The following is a 14243-nucleotide window of genomic DNA, read 5'->3' as shown; positions in this document are numbered from 1 at the left end:
GTATTGACAATAAAAAATGTACTTTTGAATACTAAGTATTTTTAAAAGCAAGTACTTCAGTTCTTTAACTTTAACTATTTGACTGAACAACTTTAATTTGTATTGGAGGAATATTTGACCAGGAGTATCTACACTGTGACTCAAGTAATGGAGCTGTGGACTTTGTCCACCTCTGTCAGTGAGAACAGCATTTCTGAGCAGTGGGTATGACTTGACTCTGTTGTTGGGATTAATAATTCAAAAAGTTTGCATTAACAGATTCAACAGAGATATGTTAATATAAGAATACAGACCTGTTTCACTCTTCAGTTGAGGTAAATAAAGGCTGCGTCTATTATTAGAGAATTATTGGCATATTCAACCAACAGTGTTAATTCAGCCTGCATTATGTACTGATTAAAGTGTTGCTCATAATAAGCAATTGTGAAGTCTTGTAATGTCTAATGAGCAACACTCCATACCCTTTAAATACCCATGTAAAACACGATTATATGATTCAGGTTTAAGAGGCAACAACCATAGCTGTGCCATTGGCCGTGGACACTCAGGGTTCTGCACATTAATAAGTAATAACACTGTTTACACACCAGCATCATTGGCGTCATCTAGCTTTGGGATGCCTTTGATCTTGCTGTGCTTCACAGATGAGCACTTTTTATTCAGCTGCGTCTGAGCTTTGAACTTCACCCAGTTGAGTATACTCTCCACAATCCCACAGTTGGTTGCCTGTGGGTGACAAAGAGACAAAATCCTTTCATCATAGACGCCCGACCAATTTACATGAGAAAGTAAACAGAGCGAGGTGTTGAAACAAGGGAGAAGCGTCCTTACAGCCCTGATGAACTTTTCTGACAGAAGGCACTTGGACCCAAAGCTTTTGGTTTGTAGCGTCATGTTCTCCTTGGTCTGGGAGTCGAAGGTGGGATTCTCAATCAGTGCATTCACAAACACCCAGATGTGGTTCTTCACCTGAAGCATTAATGAGAAGGTCAATACACATCTGCATCGAAGCCACAACATTGACTTAGATTTAGAAATGTTGCACAAATAATCTGTGAAACCACCTGGAAGGGTTTGACTGTCACTCCTGCCTTGTTCTTCTTCTTAACCACTTCAATTAGTTTGGCCACAATCTGGTCCACCACATAGTCAATGTGTCGGCCACCCTGAGAAATACATACGAAAGTTAAAAACAAGAACTGTACTCTGTTTCTCTGTCTTCTTATTCTCCCAGTCTTTACACATGTACTGCTGCTGATTTTGCAATACCTTGGTGGTGGCGATACTGTTAACAAAGCTGATTTGTTGAAATCCTTTCTCGCTCATAGTGAGGCAAACCTCCCAACGCTCGTTCACAGTTTCATTCACCACCTTCAGGGCCACACCCGTCTCGTCCAGTTTGTCCTTCACATACAGATCCACGTAGCTGCGGAAGCCATTAACCTTTGGTGGGAGGACGGGTTCAGGTTAGGTTCAGCAGGTTAGGTTAGGTTAGTAATATTCAACTGCATGAAACCTTTTAAAATAAAAAATAACAACTCCTATGAGGCCTGTTATTAGTTATGACCACAACAAGGAATCAATAGCAGCTTTATATTAAATACCCTCCAATCAGCTTGTGCGTGTACTGCATATACAGCATAGTGTCTTCAGAAATATTCACAACTCTTCACTTTTTTTGCAATTATTAATTCTCAATAATTTATTGGGTATATTTCTGGGTGTGGATAGAATGGCATCTAATACCTGGACCGTGGTCCACCTGTTAGTGACCTTGTATCTAGAATATCTTAATTATATTCATGTCTGACATTCTGTCATTAGTTAAACCTCAATACAATCTTTAAAGCTATGAAAAGGTGTGTAATTAGATTGAGACTTACAGGTAACTTTTTCCCATTCAGTGTAACTTTAACCCCTCTGCAGGAGCCTGCTACATCATATGCTCTGCGGGTGAGAAGCGCTACGATGTCCTTGTCCAGTTTCTCCATCTTGAACTTGGCCAGGTCCGGCTGGAATGTCACACAGGTGAAATCTTCCCCATCAAAGAACTTGATCTTGGGGTCTGTAGTCTTAGTCATGTTGTTCTGCCATGTCTGAGGAAAGCAAAGTACAATGCATCATGAACAAATACTCGCTGCCTGAAAAGTCTTCATCTCAACTTCCATGTTTTTTTTTCTTTTCTCACTTGGGGTGAATAAATGATGTTTTACACAGTGTCTATGCATGATCTTCATGAACTCAGAACACCCAGACTGTGTCCAGTGCATTTAGTCCCAACACCTGTGGTATGAAACACCCTGTGGCTCAACAGCTCTGCTCATACAACCCTCAGGGGTGAAGCTAAAATGGTCAGTGTTTAAACAACCTTACCTCGGATATGAACAGATGTCAAATCCCTATAAAACAGCAATAACGTCTTTCAACAAATCAAGTGGCACTGGTGAGGATTTTATTTCAATTATATTGTGCTACAATCTAATCAAATCAGTTGCTACAATCTGTAAACAAGACCATCACATTAAAGTGACTATACCTCAGCTGCAGTTGAACACAGTAGCAGCTTCCACAGATTGTAATCATAACCATGACGGACCTTACAGGAAATCTGCCACAATTGCTGTATTTACAGTAGAAAACAAGAAAAAAACACATCTTCCTGCAGAAACTATGCAAACACTTTCAGGGTGAGACTGACTCACTACTATTTGTTTTATTACTAAAGCCAACTAGTTTATATTTCAGTCTTGTGGAAGAAATAGAGAGATGTAAAACTACACTGAGATGGTTTTTGGCTCATATCAAACACTGGAAATGTTAGAAAATATGGAACCAATCAATACTGAATATAAACAATAGACCCTGGCATAATTTGTTTGGTGATTTCATTCTAGTGAAACAGTGATGGTCCTCTGCAGACGCTTTGATGGAAGAGTCATCCTCACCTGTTTGAAGCTGTGTCTGTATTCCTTGCAAGCCGTTTCCACTGTAAACTTGGTACTGAAGATGTTGCAGAGTTTAGCACCATAACCATTCCTTCCACCTGGGGCCAAATAAACAGTTAGCATTAACCTTTCTGAACCGACTTCTGCAACCACTAATAAACATAATACGATGGCTTGTCTCACCTGTGACCTTTTTCTCATCATCATCGTAGTTGCTGGAGGTGAGTAGGTGGCCAAAAATGAGAGCTGGGACATACATCTTCTCATCCTTATGCTCCACCACAGGTATTCCTTTACCATTGTTCCATATGGAGATGGTGTTGGACTCACTGGTGGAGGCAGGGTAGAAAGAAATCAGAGTTTCATAGGCCACAGGAATAGAACCCAGACACGGTCAATCTGAAATATATTCATGTGTAGGGCCAGGCAATGAACCTCTTACTTTTGGGGTACTGACCAAAAACCTAGTCAGCTTCTTCACCTTGTTTAATTATTCTTTGATCCATTTGTTTTTGTATTTTTCACATTTCTAATTTTAGACTGTATGTCATTCAGACTACATTCTTGTGGCTAACACTGATGTATATGAGAAGTTTGGCCTAAAAAAAAGGTTTCATAGAAACACTTTTTTAATTTCCTCAACATGACAAATCAAATAAATATTTTGTTATCGGTGCTGAAACTCTGGTACTGTGCTGGCAGCGGTATTTGTTATTTTGGTAGCACATGGACCCTGTATTTGCATTCACATCACTTTATTGCACTCGGTTGGCTCTGGTCCCAGTCTATAGAGCTCATTGTAGCAGCAGTTATTTCCTTTTTTTCCAGAGAAGATGATGAAATTCTGACCTATAGACTACAGACACCAGATTCAGGAGGTCTGATATCTGTGTTACTGCTTCCAGTGTTTACTTATAAAAACAATATAGACATATACTGCAGGTTACAAGAGTGAGTCAGCAGAGAGTTAGTTTGTAACCAGCATTGTTGTTTCAGAATTTCTCTTTTCATGAAATCATTTTCCAGGATATTTTCAGTGGCTGGTGCGACAGAGGAGGATCATGTCTAACAAGTGCCTCGGTCTGGAAGTTTCCTTTAAAGTTATAATGTGTTACCTTTCTGTATTGAAATGTGGTGGTCATCAAATTGACTTTTTATCAGGTTTTAAGCCACATTTGAACACTGTTTTTTTACGTCTTGGTTGTTTTTTAACACTGTATTTTAACCCTATGATGGATTTTAGTTATTGAACATCTGTATCTTAAGTTATCAGAAAACCAAGCTGAGGAAACGTTGCCCCTCCAACATGTCTCATGTCCCAAGAACAGCATCAGAAAAACACTGATTTTTCATGTAAAACTGCTTTATTCACTGTTTGTTAGATTTAATCAGCAGGTCTGTTTCCCAGTAAAAACCTCCTAAACATCTGGATCAAAAGTATCAAAGAAACAAGCTGAGCAAGCGTTAGCGGCCCCTCAGCTCGCAGCCCCTCCAGGAGAATTTTTTTCAGTGTTTTCACCAGTTTTATTCCCCTGGTTTGTTTTGGGGAAGCTGAGGCCTCTGTGGATAAGTCTAGTGGTGCCAAAACCTCCTTAACGATCGACACTGAAGGAATCCTAACGGGGAGAAGCTGACCGCAATGACAGCAATGGTGGCGAAGACAACAACTCCCAACGCTACTTCACAACACCTGTCTTTTGTTATTGTTTTGACTGGGAGACCCCTACCAGCAGAAGTTAGATACTGTGCGTTTAAAACACATTGTCCTCTCAAGCTTTATAAAGAACAACTGTTGACTGTAGGTGTAACCTGTATCCCTTTTCTTTTGGATCATGTTGACCAGTCTGTTACTACGTCATGTACATATACTGTATTAATTTACATAATAAGATTAAAACGATGTGATCTAGCCATTGACCCTTTGTTTTTTGATCCACTGTTGTGAAAGTTAAACATCCTAGTTAACACCTTGAAGCTGTTTTTAACCGACTTTCAGATTTGTGAAGCTAAAAAATTCAAAGTGATGTCCCCAGACAACATCAGAGTTCAACATACCCAGGATATTTTTTAGTTGTGAAGCCCAATAACCACAGTCATAAGCAGTCACATGATGCTGGTTATCAACTTGGTAAGTCAACCTAGGTTCTCTCAATCTAGCCACGAGTGCTTTCATATAAAAAGGGCAATGTTTAATATTTAAGAATCTTGCTTCTTCTAATTACTATAATAACATAATTGACTATTTAATTGTGATTTAGAGATCATTTAGCAGAGAAGCATGACACTGACACAAACAGAAATTAAGTTAATTAACTGTCAAAACAAACCATGGACGTTCTCCTCTGCTGAAGGTTTGCAGGGTTATCACCACAGATTTTGTGACTGCTCTGGGACATCCATCAACCCTGTCCTGATTCATTTCTACTTTTGCTGCATTTGCTCCTCACATTAGCAGCAGAGACCTGATTGCCATGGGTCTACTAGTGTCATTTATACAGCAGGTGACATTATAGAGAGCAGCAGCTGGGCTAAAGGACATGCTGCTGTTTAAACAGTCTGATGTGGAAGCAGCTGACAGACTGCAGGTGAACCGCATATAAAACAAGAGCTCAGTGCATTTCAGCACAGGCTCATTATACTGTGTATGGCCTGGACCCATGGCTCGGACCTCCTCCATCGATTGCATGTATTCATCAAACCCTGGTTATATCCACAGTATGAAGAAAAATACAGCTGACCACAGTCACAGCCAGGCCCAGGAACAAGGAGCTACCTGTCTGCCCGTTTTTAAGGATGTAATGAGTCCAAAATAGTTATGAATACACTTCAATTAAACTTGATTGAAAAGTTGGGTCATGGGACAACAAAGAAATGATTCAGACTTAGTCAAAATCCAACATGTGAAGGTGACACTAGAGTATTTTTGAAAGCAGCACATGTAGTTTTTGATGATTATATGATGAAACACTGTACTCACGGATCAATGGTGATCTTAATGGCAGTCATGTTCTTGTCCCTTTGTTTGTTGTCTGCTGCATTGACTGGCAAGAGGAAAAACAACAAGTTATACATACTTAAGTATCCAAACTGACGTTTTCATAAACCAAAATGAACAGGGGCTGCTATTAATGATTATTTCCATCAATTAATCTGTAAAACAACTGTTTAGCCTATAAATATGTCAGAAAAACGAATTAGAATTTGTTGAGCCCAATGTGTCGTCTTCAAATTTTCCCTGACTAGCAGTTCAAAACTTAAAGGTATTCAATTTACAGAAAGACAGCAAAGCAGAAGGAGAAGCTGGAACCAGCAAATATTTAGCATTTCTGCTCGCTAATGCCTTAAAAAAATAATTACCAGTAAAAAAAAAAATGTTAATTGTCTGTTGTTCATTGACTAATACATAAATCAACAAATCATTTCAGACCTACACTAAACTAGATAATAACTATTTTACTCAGGAATAGTTTCAATAGAGAATGTTATTGTTGTATCATAGAGACGTATAAAGCTACTTCAAATGACAGCTGCTTAATCAACTCAGAGTCACTGCACAGGTGTTTTCACTGAATCCAGCTGCTGCTTTGACACATCAGGTGGGAGGTGGGTGAAACAACAGCGCTTTTATTTTTGACTTCAGGTGACTTCGACTCACTTGATGGTCAACGAGAGCTGCTGGTGACTGCAGGGGTGGAGCACTGTTTTAAGTCCAGTCCAGCAAGCATCACATTAAGCTGAATGCACCTGATATTAGTCATCAGAATCAGAATCAGAATCAGAATCAGTTTTATTGCCAAGTATGTTTTCACATACAAGGAATTTTTTCTGGTGATTGGTGCAATTGATCAGCAACAGTGGGGCTCTCTAGCCTTGTTGATGAGGCTAATAGCAGATGGGAAGAAGCTATTTTTGTGGCGAGAGGTTTTGGTCCTGAAGGACCGCAGCCTCCTGCCAGAGGGGAGTGTCTCAAAGAGTTTGTGTCCAGGGTGGGAGGAGTCATACAATTTTCCCAAACTCTATGCACTAATAAGCGAGACGATGGGTCTGTGGTCTCCCGCTCTAACAGGTGGCATAAAATTAAAGTGAGGGTGAGTGAGATGTTAATCAACTGCAGTTTGTGCATGACAAGAATTCAGTGGTTCCAGTTTCTCCATTGTGAGAATTTGCTGCTTTATATCACAGCAAACTTAGTACCTTTTGGTTTCTGACTGTTGGCCAGACAAAAAGACATCTGAAAATGTCACCTAGGTCTTTTTTTTGTATTGCAGTAGTACAGTATATAGATAAAATACCTAACTCATTAGTCCTAAAAAAAAGGCTTTCCTCTGAAAATGATCACCATATGGGCATTAAAGCAGTTGTGATGATGAGAATCATGTAACCCACTTGGTTCAGTTTAGTGCTCAAAAAACACAAACAAATGATAAATTACTCACAGACTTAAAGACACTGTAGCTTTTATTTTTGCTGAGAATTAATCTTCCTTAGAAGAAACTACTTTAGCCCTGTGCCTCTCGTGCAATTACATGGAAACAGTGATAATATTCAGACAATGGTGTCATTAATCAAACACCTTCACAAACACACAAGTGGAGAGGGCCGAGTGTGCAGATATGAAAGCAATCATCAACAATGCTCCCAATGTGAGTGCAGTGTTGAGCAGCATAATTTAAAAACTGATTACACTGGTGCACCTTATTAGCAGAAGCACTGAGCACAGTATTAGTCACTCCATTTTACTGAGTCATTAAAACTAATATGCAACAGACTGGACAACTGCTTCATTAACCTTTATTTATCCAGGTTGTTATCCAGGCTGACTGAGCACATTTGCACTTTACCAGGGTAAAGGCTGCAGCTCTGTCCATGAGCTGCCACAAACACTGAAAGGATTTTCAGATATCTCTTTTTAAACAGAGCACACATAGACAAGCTCTCAGATGGAAACTAAACTCCTCATACAGTCTAAGATCACTGCCACTGAGAGGAGCAGCCTGTGATTCAGTGAGTGATGGTGACATTTTTATAGACTTTAATATTGCAGTTATAGAAGGACAGCATCAAATGACAAATGAACCTTTAAATTAATTGTGCACAGTGTCAAAAGAAAATGAACCGTGTGTGTTCCCTTACCAAGAATTTCATCGAAGATTTTGTACAGTCCGGGAACATAGGTGATTTCTCTCTGGTTCATGCCTATATCTTCATCAAAAACCCACATTTGCTGAAAGGTAAAATTAAAAGAACATTAGCAATATTGCAAACGCAAAATTCTGCTGTTGATTCAAGCCTGAAGGAGCAATTGTGAGGAAATGATCAGACTTATTATCATGTGTCATCCCTTACTCTGTAAAGTACCTTGAGATAATGTATGTTATGATTTGACATTATATGAATAAGACTGAACTGAACTGAACTTTAGTTATTCAGGTAAAAGAAGAGAATGGTTGTTTGTCTTTATATGTCAGCTCTGTGACAGACTGGCATCCTGTCCAGGGTGTACCCCGCCCTCACCCAATGTCAGCTGGGACTGGCTCCAGCCCCCCACAACCCTGTACAGATAAGCGGTATAGATGATGGATGGATGGAGGTAAAAGAAGAACTTGTGGAACAGTACAGGGTGATATAAAAGTCATGTCAAGTCATGCCAATCTGTTGATCCATCTGTGAAAGTAACAGCTTTTTTGTCTTATACAAATAGTTGTTTCCTGGTGTGGAGAACTTCAGTGTTATATTTGTTCAAACATGTAAGTGTGATTGCAACTGTCACAAACACAGCTGCAATACTCAAAGTTCAGCATGTGAACTTAGGCAAAGCAGGAAGTTGTGTACTACAGAGACGCTGTTCACTGCAACATGTTGTCTTGTTATGTTGTTTTCTTCTCCTCACCACAGAGGAAGAGGAGCTCTCTCATGTTGGTCAAAATAAAAATATCCAATTTATGGCTTCCAAGTGACCCACATCATGACAGTGCATGTCCTTGGTTACTGTGATCTCACAATTGGTTATATGCAAAAACATCATATGTATGAATGAGAGAATAAAGTCCTGTCTTGTGTTCATCTATTGGCTTTGCTGGTGTCATGACTGAGACAAAGCCATGTCGCATCTTTGATGTACACATACTGTAGCAACCAATCCCAGATGACAAAATGTGTTTCTTTTAGTAATCTGTTGTAACTTGCAAGATGGCAAACTGCCTAAACCTTGTTGTGGTCCAGGCTGTGCCTTCAGAAGAGGAAAATACAGAAATGTAGTTTGTCACACGTAGGGATGTCACAAGAACTGATACATCAGTACAAAGTTGATGCCAAAATATATGTGGAGAGTGGTGTGTGTTAGCGCATTGTGCATACAGCAGCATCTTTTGTTTTCTACATTTTGCCACGATACTGAATTTAGTATAGAGAATCATGGTATTTTAATAGTATTGGTACCACCCAACCAAATTTCTGATATCATAACATCCTTGCATCCCTACACCTACAAATCCTCATGGCCGAGTGCTGTGACTGACTACGCTGAAACAGACTGCCTCACACAGACTATGACACAGATCATCAGTACACAACTAACAATCACTTGATTACATGTCAAGACAAAATTACAAATATTTGATTTAGTGTTGGTGTTTTATTTGTGAAAAGAAAAACTTTATAGTTTTACCTCAGACATTCTGTCAGCTCTATCTGAAAATGAACTCGGCTGCTTCTACAGATCCACACCTGGTCTTGGTCAACACATTTGTTCTCCCCTGTCTAGATTTAAATTAGCCTCATCTATGATTTGATAACATATTTCATATTTCTTCCACAGGCAGTGAGAATATACAAAGCATCAATCAGCTTTACGTGACTACTTTTGATCACACCTGCACCATGCAGAAACATTACAGAAATGTTACTGTGTTCACAGCAGGCCAACAGCCACGGCGACTTTTACGTGGAAAACACCCAAAGGCCCTCTTAGAAAATAAAGCTGGTATATAAAATTAGTGGTGTCTATGAATTACAACATATATCTGAAGTTAGTCATTTGCTCAGGATTCACCTGGGTGATGGGTTCCACAGTCCCAATGTATGTGTCTGGACGGAGAAGAATGTGTTCCAGTTGGGTCTTCTTCTGATATACTCTCTCCACAGATAGCTTGGAGCCTGCCTTGTCTTTCTTGGCTCCTTCCATCTTGCCAGCGTCACCTCTGCCATTCGCAGCCTCCTGATGGACAGAAGTTTTTTTTCTTATTAGTAGTTGCATAACTATGTTTAAGCCCCAGGCGCTGGGACAAAAAAATAAAAAATAAAAAAATAAAAAATAAAAAAAAAAAACAAGGGGGGGGGGCTGTGCTGTTGACATCAGATTACCAGTGCTAACCACAACAGGGAGTACAACCCACTCCTCTCTGTGGCTTTGTGATTTTGGTAACAGATAGTCAACAGCAGCAAAACACTGGCAACCATATTGTAAATGAAAGGCAGGGGTGTGCCAGCTTGTGCATCTCATCTCTCTGTGCTCCAAACTACAACAATAATAATAATAATGTTTAAAATTAAACATCACATTCTAAACGTTGGTGACAATTATATGCAAGATTTTGAAATATTCTTTTGAGTTAATCAATGAGAATACGTAACAATAAAATTGTTGTATTTAACATTTCATACACAAAACAAAAAAGAAACCTAGAGTCTTACAAAATGTGAACATCTCTGAAATCATCAATGGAGTACAAAATTAACCATCTGCCTGATTCTCCTCAATAACAGACCCTTGTCAACATGAACCCGATAAAAGAAGACAGCATGGAGACTGAAGCAATGCATAAAATGTAAGGAGCTTCAGTTAATGTTCACATCAGTTATCAGAAAGGGAAAAAATGTGATTCAGTGATTCTGACCATAGCATAATTGTTGGTGCCAGAAGGGCTGCTTTTTGTATTTGTTAAACTGCCGATCTCCTGGGATTTTAACACACATCAGTTTTTACACAGAATGGGGCAAAAACCAAAAAACATCCAGTGAACATACTGGATGAACCACGCACGTGATTGGGTCAGAACTTGGCGTCAACAGCATGATTCAATGGATTCAACCTGTTTTGTTTCATCAGTCCAGGATGCTGTTGTTGAGAACAATTTCTTGGCACACACTGGGCCTTTTAATAGCAATCATTCATCCTCTGAATGCCACAATCTGTCAGAATACTGATGATGGCCATGTGCATCCCTTTATGGCAGCAATTTACCCTTCTTTTAATTTTCTAACTTCCAGCATGATGATGCATTGTGTCACAAAACAAAATTTTTACATAAGGCAAGTTTTACATGAGCCATAAAAAGGCAAAAAAAGTGGGTTTAAAGGTACTCCACCTACTACACTTCAGTATACAGAACCTGTGACAACAGTATCACAACTACTACTACTGTTTTCGTCCCTTAATTTAAAAGGCTTGTTGTAAAATCATGCTTATTTGTCCATATCTTTACTGTTCATGTTACTTAAGTGCTGGTAAGGCGATGGTAAAGCCATGCTATTATGGAAATGAACTGTAGGGCAACCCCAAGCCAGAGGGATTTGACTCTGAGGATGCCTTTGTTTGAACGAGTGTCTGTGTGAAAGGGGGCTTGGGGGCTTCTGGGTCACCATATTGGTTACTACCCGTGTGTGATGGGTCTGCCACAGCAACTGCACATTCCCTGTTACTGGTGATACAACACATCTCCCAGTATGACTGAGAATAAGAAACTGGGCGCTGCATTGTTTAGAGACGTGCACAAGTTAAACAAGTTCAGTTAAACATTTAGTAGTTAACTCGCTTTAAAGCGATTCACTAGGCCTGTTTAAATACAATGCGTGTACTCCAACTGTTCCTGATGGCCATCGCGATGCTTTTAGGGATCACTGAGAACAATAAAGAATCAAGCTAAACGACAGAGTGGGTTCGCCGAGATGAGGCTGCTCCCTTCGTTGTATATACTGTAATAAACAGCGTACCTTATGATGCCTAATGGTTAGGCCGCAAGTTCTTCTGTCTATGAATGCTTAATTACTGCTGAATTAGTGGCTAAATTTCGTAAGTTTTGTTCATACCAAACTTTATTTTGAAGACGTAAACTATGGGCCCTTTAAGAGCTGCACTAACGCTACAGTTGCCCTTGTGTCGAAGTCAGTTTTGTTCTGAGACAAGATGCTGTGACAGACTACACGCTATCAGTTGTTATCTTCGTCAGAAGTCCCCGGGGCTCCGGCATCAAGGCAACGGCCTTTGTAACCCGGTCCCAATTTAAACGGGACCGCAGCTGGCTGGTCTTTAGTAAGCCTATCAGTGGACAGGAAAATAGACACTTGGTACGAGATTTAAATGCTAGCTAAAGCTTGTAGCGACCCAGTGTACCGTGCTGAGGCGAACACTTTTGGGTATTATAAAGCACTACTGTTATTGTGAACATATAAGTTAGTTAGCAAGTTGTATTTGAAACTAACTTACCATCCAAGCCAGACCCCCGCTTCCTGCTGCGTTGCTGGACATCTTCCTTTGTGATCCTAATTTTTACTGATGCAGCTCGCAAAATGTTCTCAGTTCCAGCGATATCAAAAGTCCGTCAGCATAACAGATGTCTCAGTTACTTCAAGGTACACAAATCTGTTTATCTCCCATGTTCTTTCTTCGTTTGCTTTATCGATAATCCTCTGAGTGTATCAAAACAGGCGGAGGAGGGGAGTGTATCGCGGCTATTGTTAAAATCGACAAGCGGTGGCACAGTAGGCCTAAACTTCCAACAAAGATGCTAACCGGGCTACTTGCTGCAAAATAAATACTGTACAAAACGCACACATTAATGGGTTTACAATTTCATGTGAAAACTCAACAGAATAAAATGTGAGTTTAACAGAAACGCTCTACAAACGACCGACTTAAATACTTTTCATTTAGAAATAAAACGACTATTTGCTAACAGCAACATCCGCTGTCCGGCTCCGCCATCTGCAAGACAGACGGCGAATCGTCCCGAGGATAAACCGACCAATCAGGCGGCGGGTTTTCAAAGACGCCGGTATTGCCACCAATAGGAAAAGTCAAGGTTTAACGGCTCGTACTCTTTTTTGAACGCAAGATGGCGGCAAAAACTCACCCAAGCCTAATCAGTAAAAGCCCAGACAGTGTGTAATATAATGCGTAATATGTTATGGCCTTATTCTAGACTCGGACTACCAGCAGACTGCAAAAAATCTCATTATACCACCATTGATTTTCTAACTCTCAATGGTTCCAGTACACAAATACTAACTTTAATTTGCTTCGTTTATCATAAAATGTCAGAATTGAAGGTTAGGTGTAAAAAATACCATTGCACAGTATAAAAAAAACTAACTCACTAATAATTGGTTTGTTTAGTAAGCAGCTCAATGGGCCGAGACTGCAGTCTCCAGCAGCAACGAGTGGACTTCAGGCTTGGCTAAACGTTCATTCTGTTTAAAGGTGTGAGTCCATTCACACAATTGTTTGATCATCACCAAGCCTGCAGCATCTAATTGGATACTTAAAATCCCACCATTTGTCCCCCCTTCATTGGATGTGGATGAAACTGTGTGTATGTTCAGGAGACAGGGCAGGGTGTCTCCAGTAAGTTAAATCAGGATTGCTCAGGGGCATCTTGAGTTATGAGCAAATATACTAGAGGTCATGCCCACTTGCACCAATCAATATGGCCATACTTAAGATTTTGGTTAATACTTGTCCCCAGAGCATGCATGCCAAAACTTAAATTCTGTCCACTTGGTTCTGAGGTATACATTTTTGGTATTTGTAGTCCTCCATATTGGTCGGGCTTAAATTGCTCTGTGAGGCCTTATCCTACACAGGCCTGAAGATATCTACTGAAGATGATCATACAAATCGTTAATGAGTTATGATAAGATATCAACAAGCTTTATAAAACTTTTGATAAGATAGCAAATGGACCTAGGAGGAGATGTCAAAAATGTTTTTCCAAACATTCTGAAAATCCATCAAGGCAGGCTTTTATGGTCCAAGAGGCACATTTTAGTCAAATTTCAAGTCAATTGGACAAACAGTACGAGGCGCGTGGCCCAACCCCTTCGGGGTTAGAACCCTAATTAATATAGCCAGAAGGGGAAACTGTCAGGGTGCAAGTAGCTTGCAAACATTTTGATACCATCTGCATGAATTGCAACATTGTTGCTGAAGTGGGATTTTGGTCATTTGGGGTTTCAAACTGTTGACCTTTGTATCCCCAGAGAATATGAATTACTAAATGAGCAACTAGGAAAACATGAGGT

At 39.9% G+C, this 14243-nt stretch overlaps 1 protein-coding gene across 2 annotated transcripts in view; it reads right to left on the bottom strand.

Annotated features, from left to right (window-relative positions):
* The window catches only part of top2b (DNA topoisomerase II beta), a 31100-nt gene extending 18157 nt beyond the window's left edge, over positions 1-12943 (bottom strand). Inside the window, exons 1-11 of one of the 2 annotated variants that reach the window (XM_071499307.1) lie at positions 12430-12943; positions 9997-10161; positions 8079-8169; positions 5923-5986; positions 3129-3274; positions 2946-3043; positions 1884-2096; positions 1270-1443; positions 1065-1166; positions 832-969; positions 588-726 (exon numbers count right to left, since the gene is read on the bottom strand). In XM_071499307.1, the coding sequence (XP_071355408.1) occupies positions 588-726; positions 832-969; positions 1065-1166; positions 1270-1443; positions 1884-2096; positions 2946-3043; positions 3129-3274; positions 5923-5986; positions 8079-8169; positions 9997-10161; positions 12430-12471 (1372 nt within the window). In that variant the 5' untranslated portion in view covers positions 12472-12943. Of the gene's footprint in view, positions 1-587; positions 727-831; positions 970-1064; positions 1167-1269; positions 1444-1883; positions 2097-2373; positions 2400-2945; positions 3044-3128; positions 3275-5922; positions 5987-8078; positions 8170-9996; positions 10162-12429 lie in introns of those variants that run through there. The other variant, XM_071499308.1, reaches the window with a different exon arrangement.
* Between the last annotated feature and the right edge of the window lie 1300 nt (positions 12944-14243).

Source organism: Trachinotus anak, unplaced genomic scaffold (genome assembly GCF_046630095.1).
Source record: "Trachinotus anak isolate AG129_WGS33_773 ecotype Australia unplaced genomic scaffold, CSIRO_AGI_Tana_v1 ptg000016l, whole genome shotgun sequence".
In the NCBI taxonomy this organism is placed as follows: domain Eukaryota; kingdom Metazoa; phylum Chordata; class Actinopteri; order Carangiformes; family Carangidae; genus Trachinotus; species Trachinotus anak.
The sequence above is the reverse complement of the archived record's forward strand: the minus strand, read 5'-3'. Positions and strand labels throughout refer to the sequence as shown.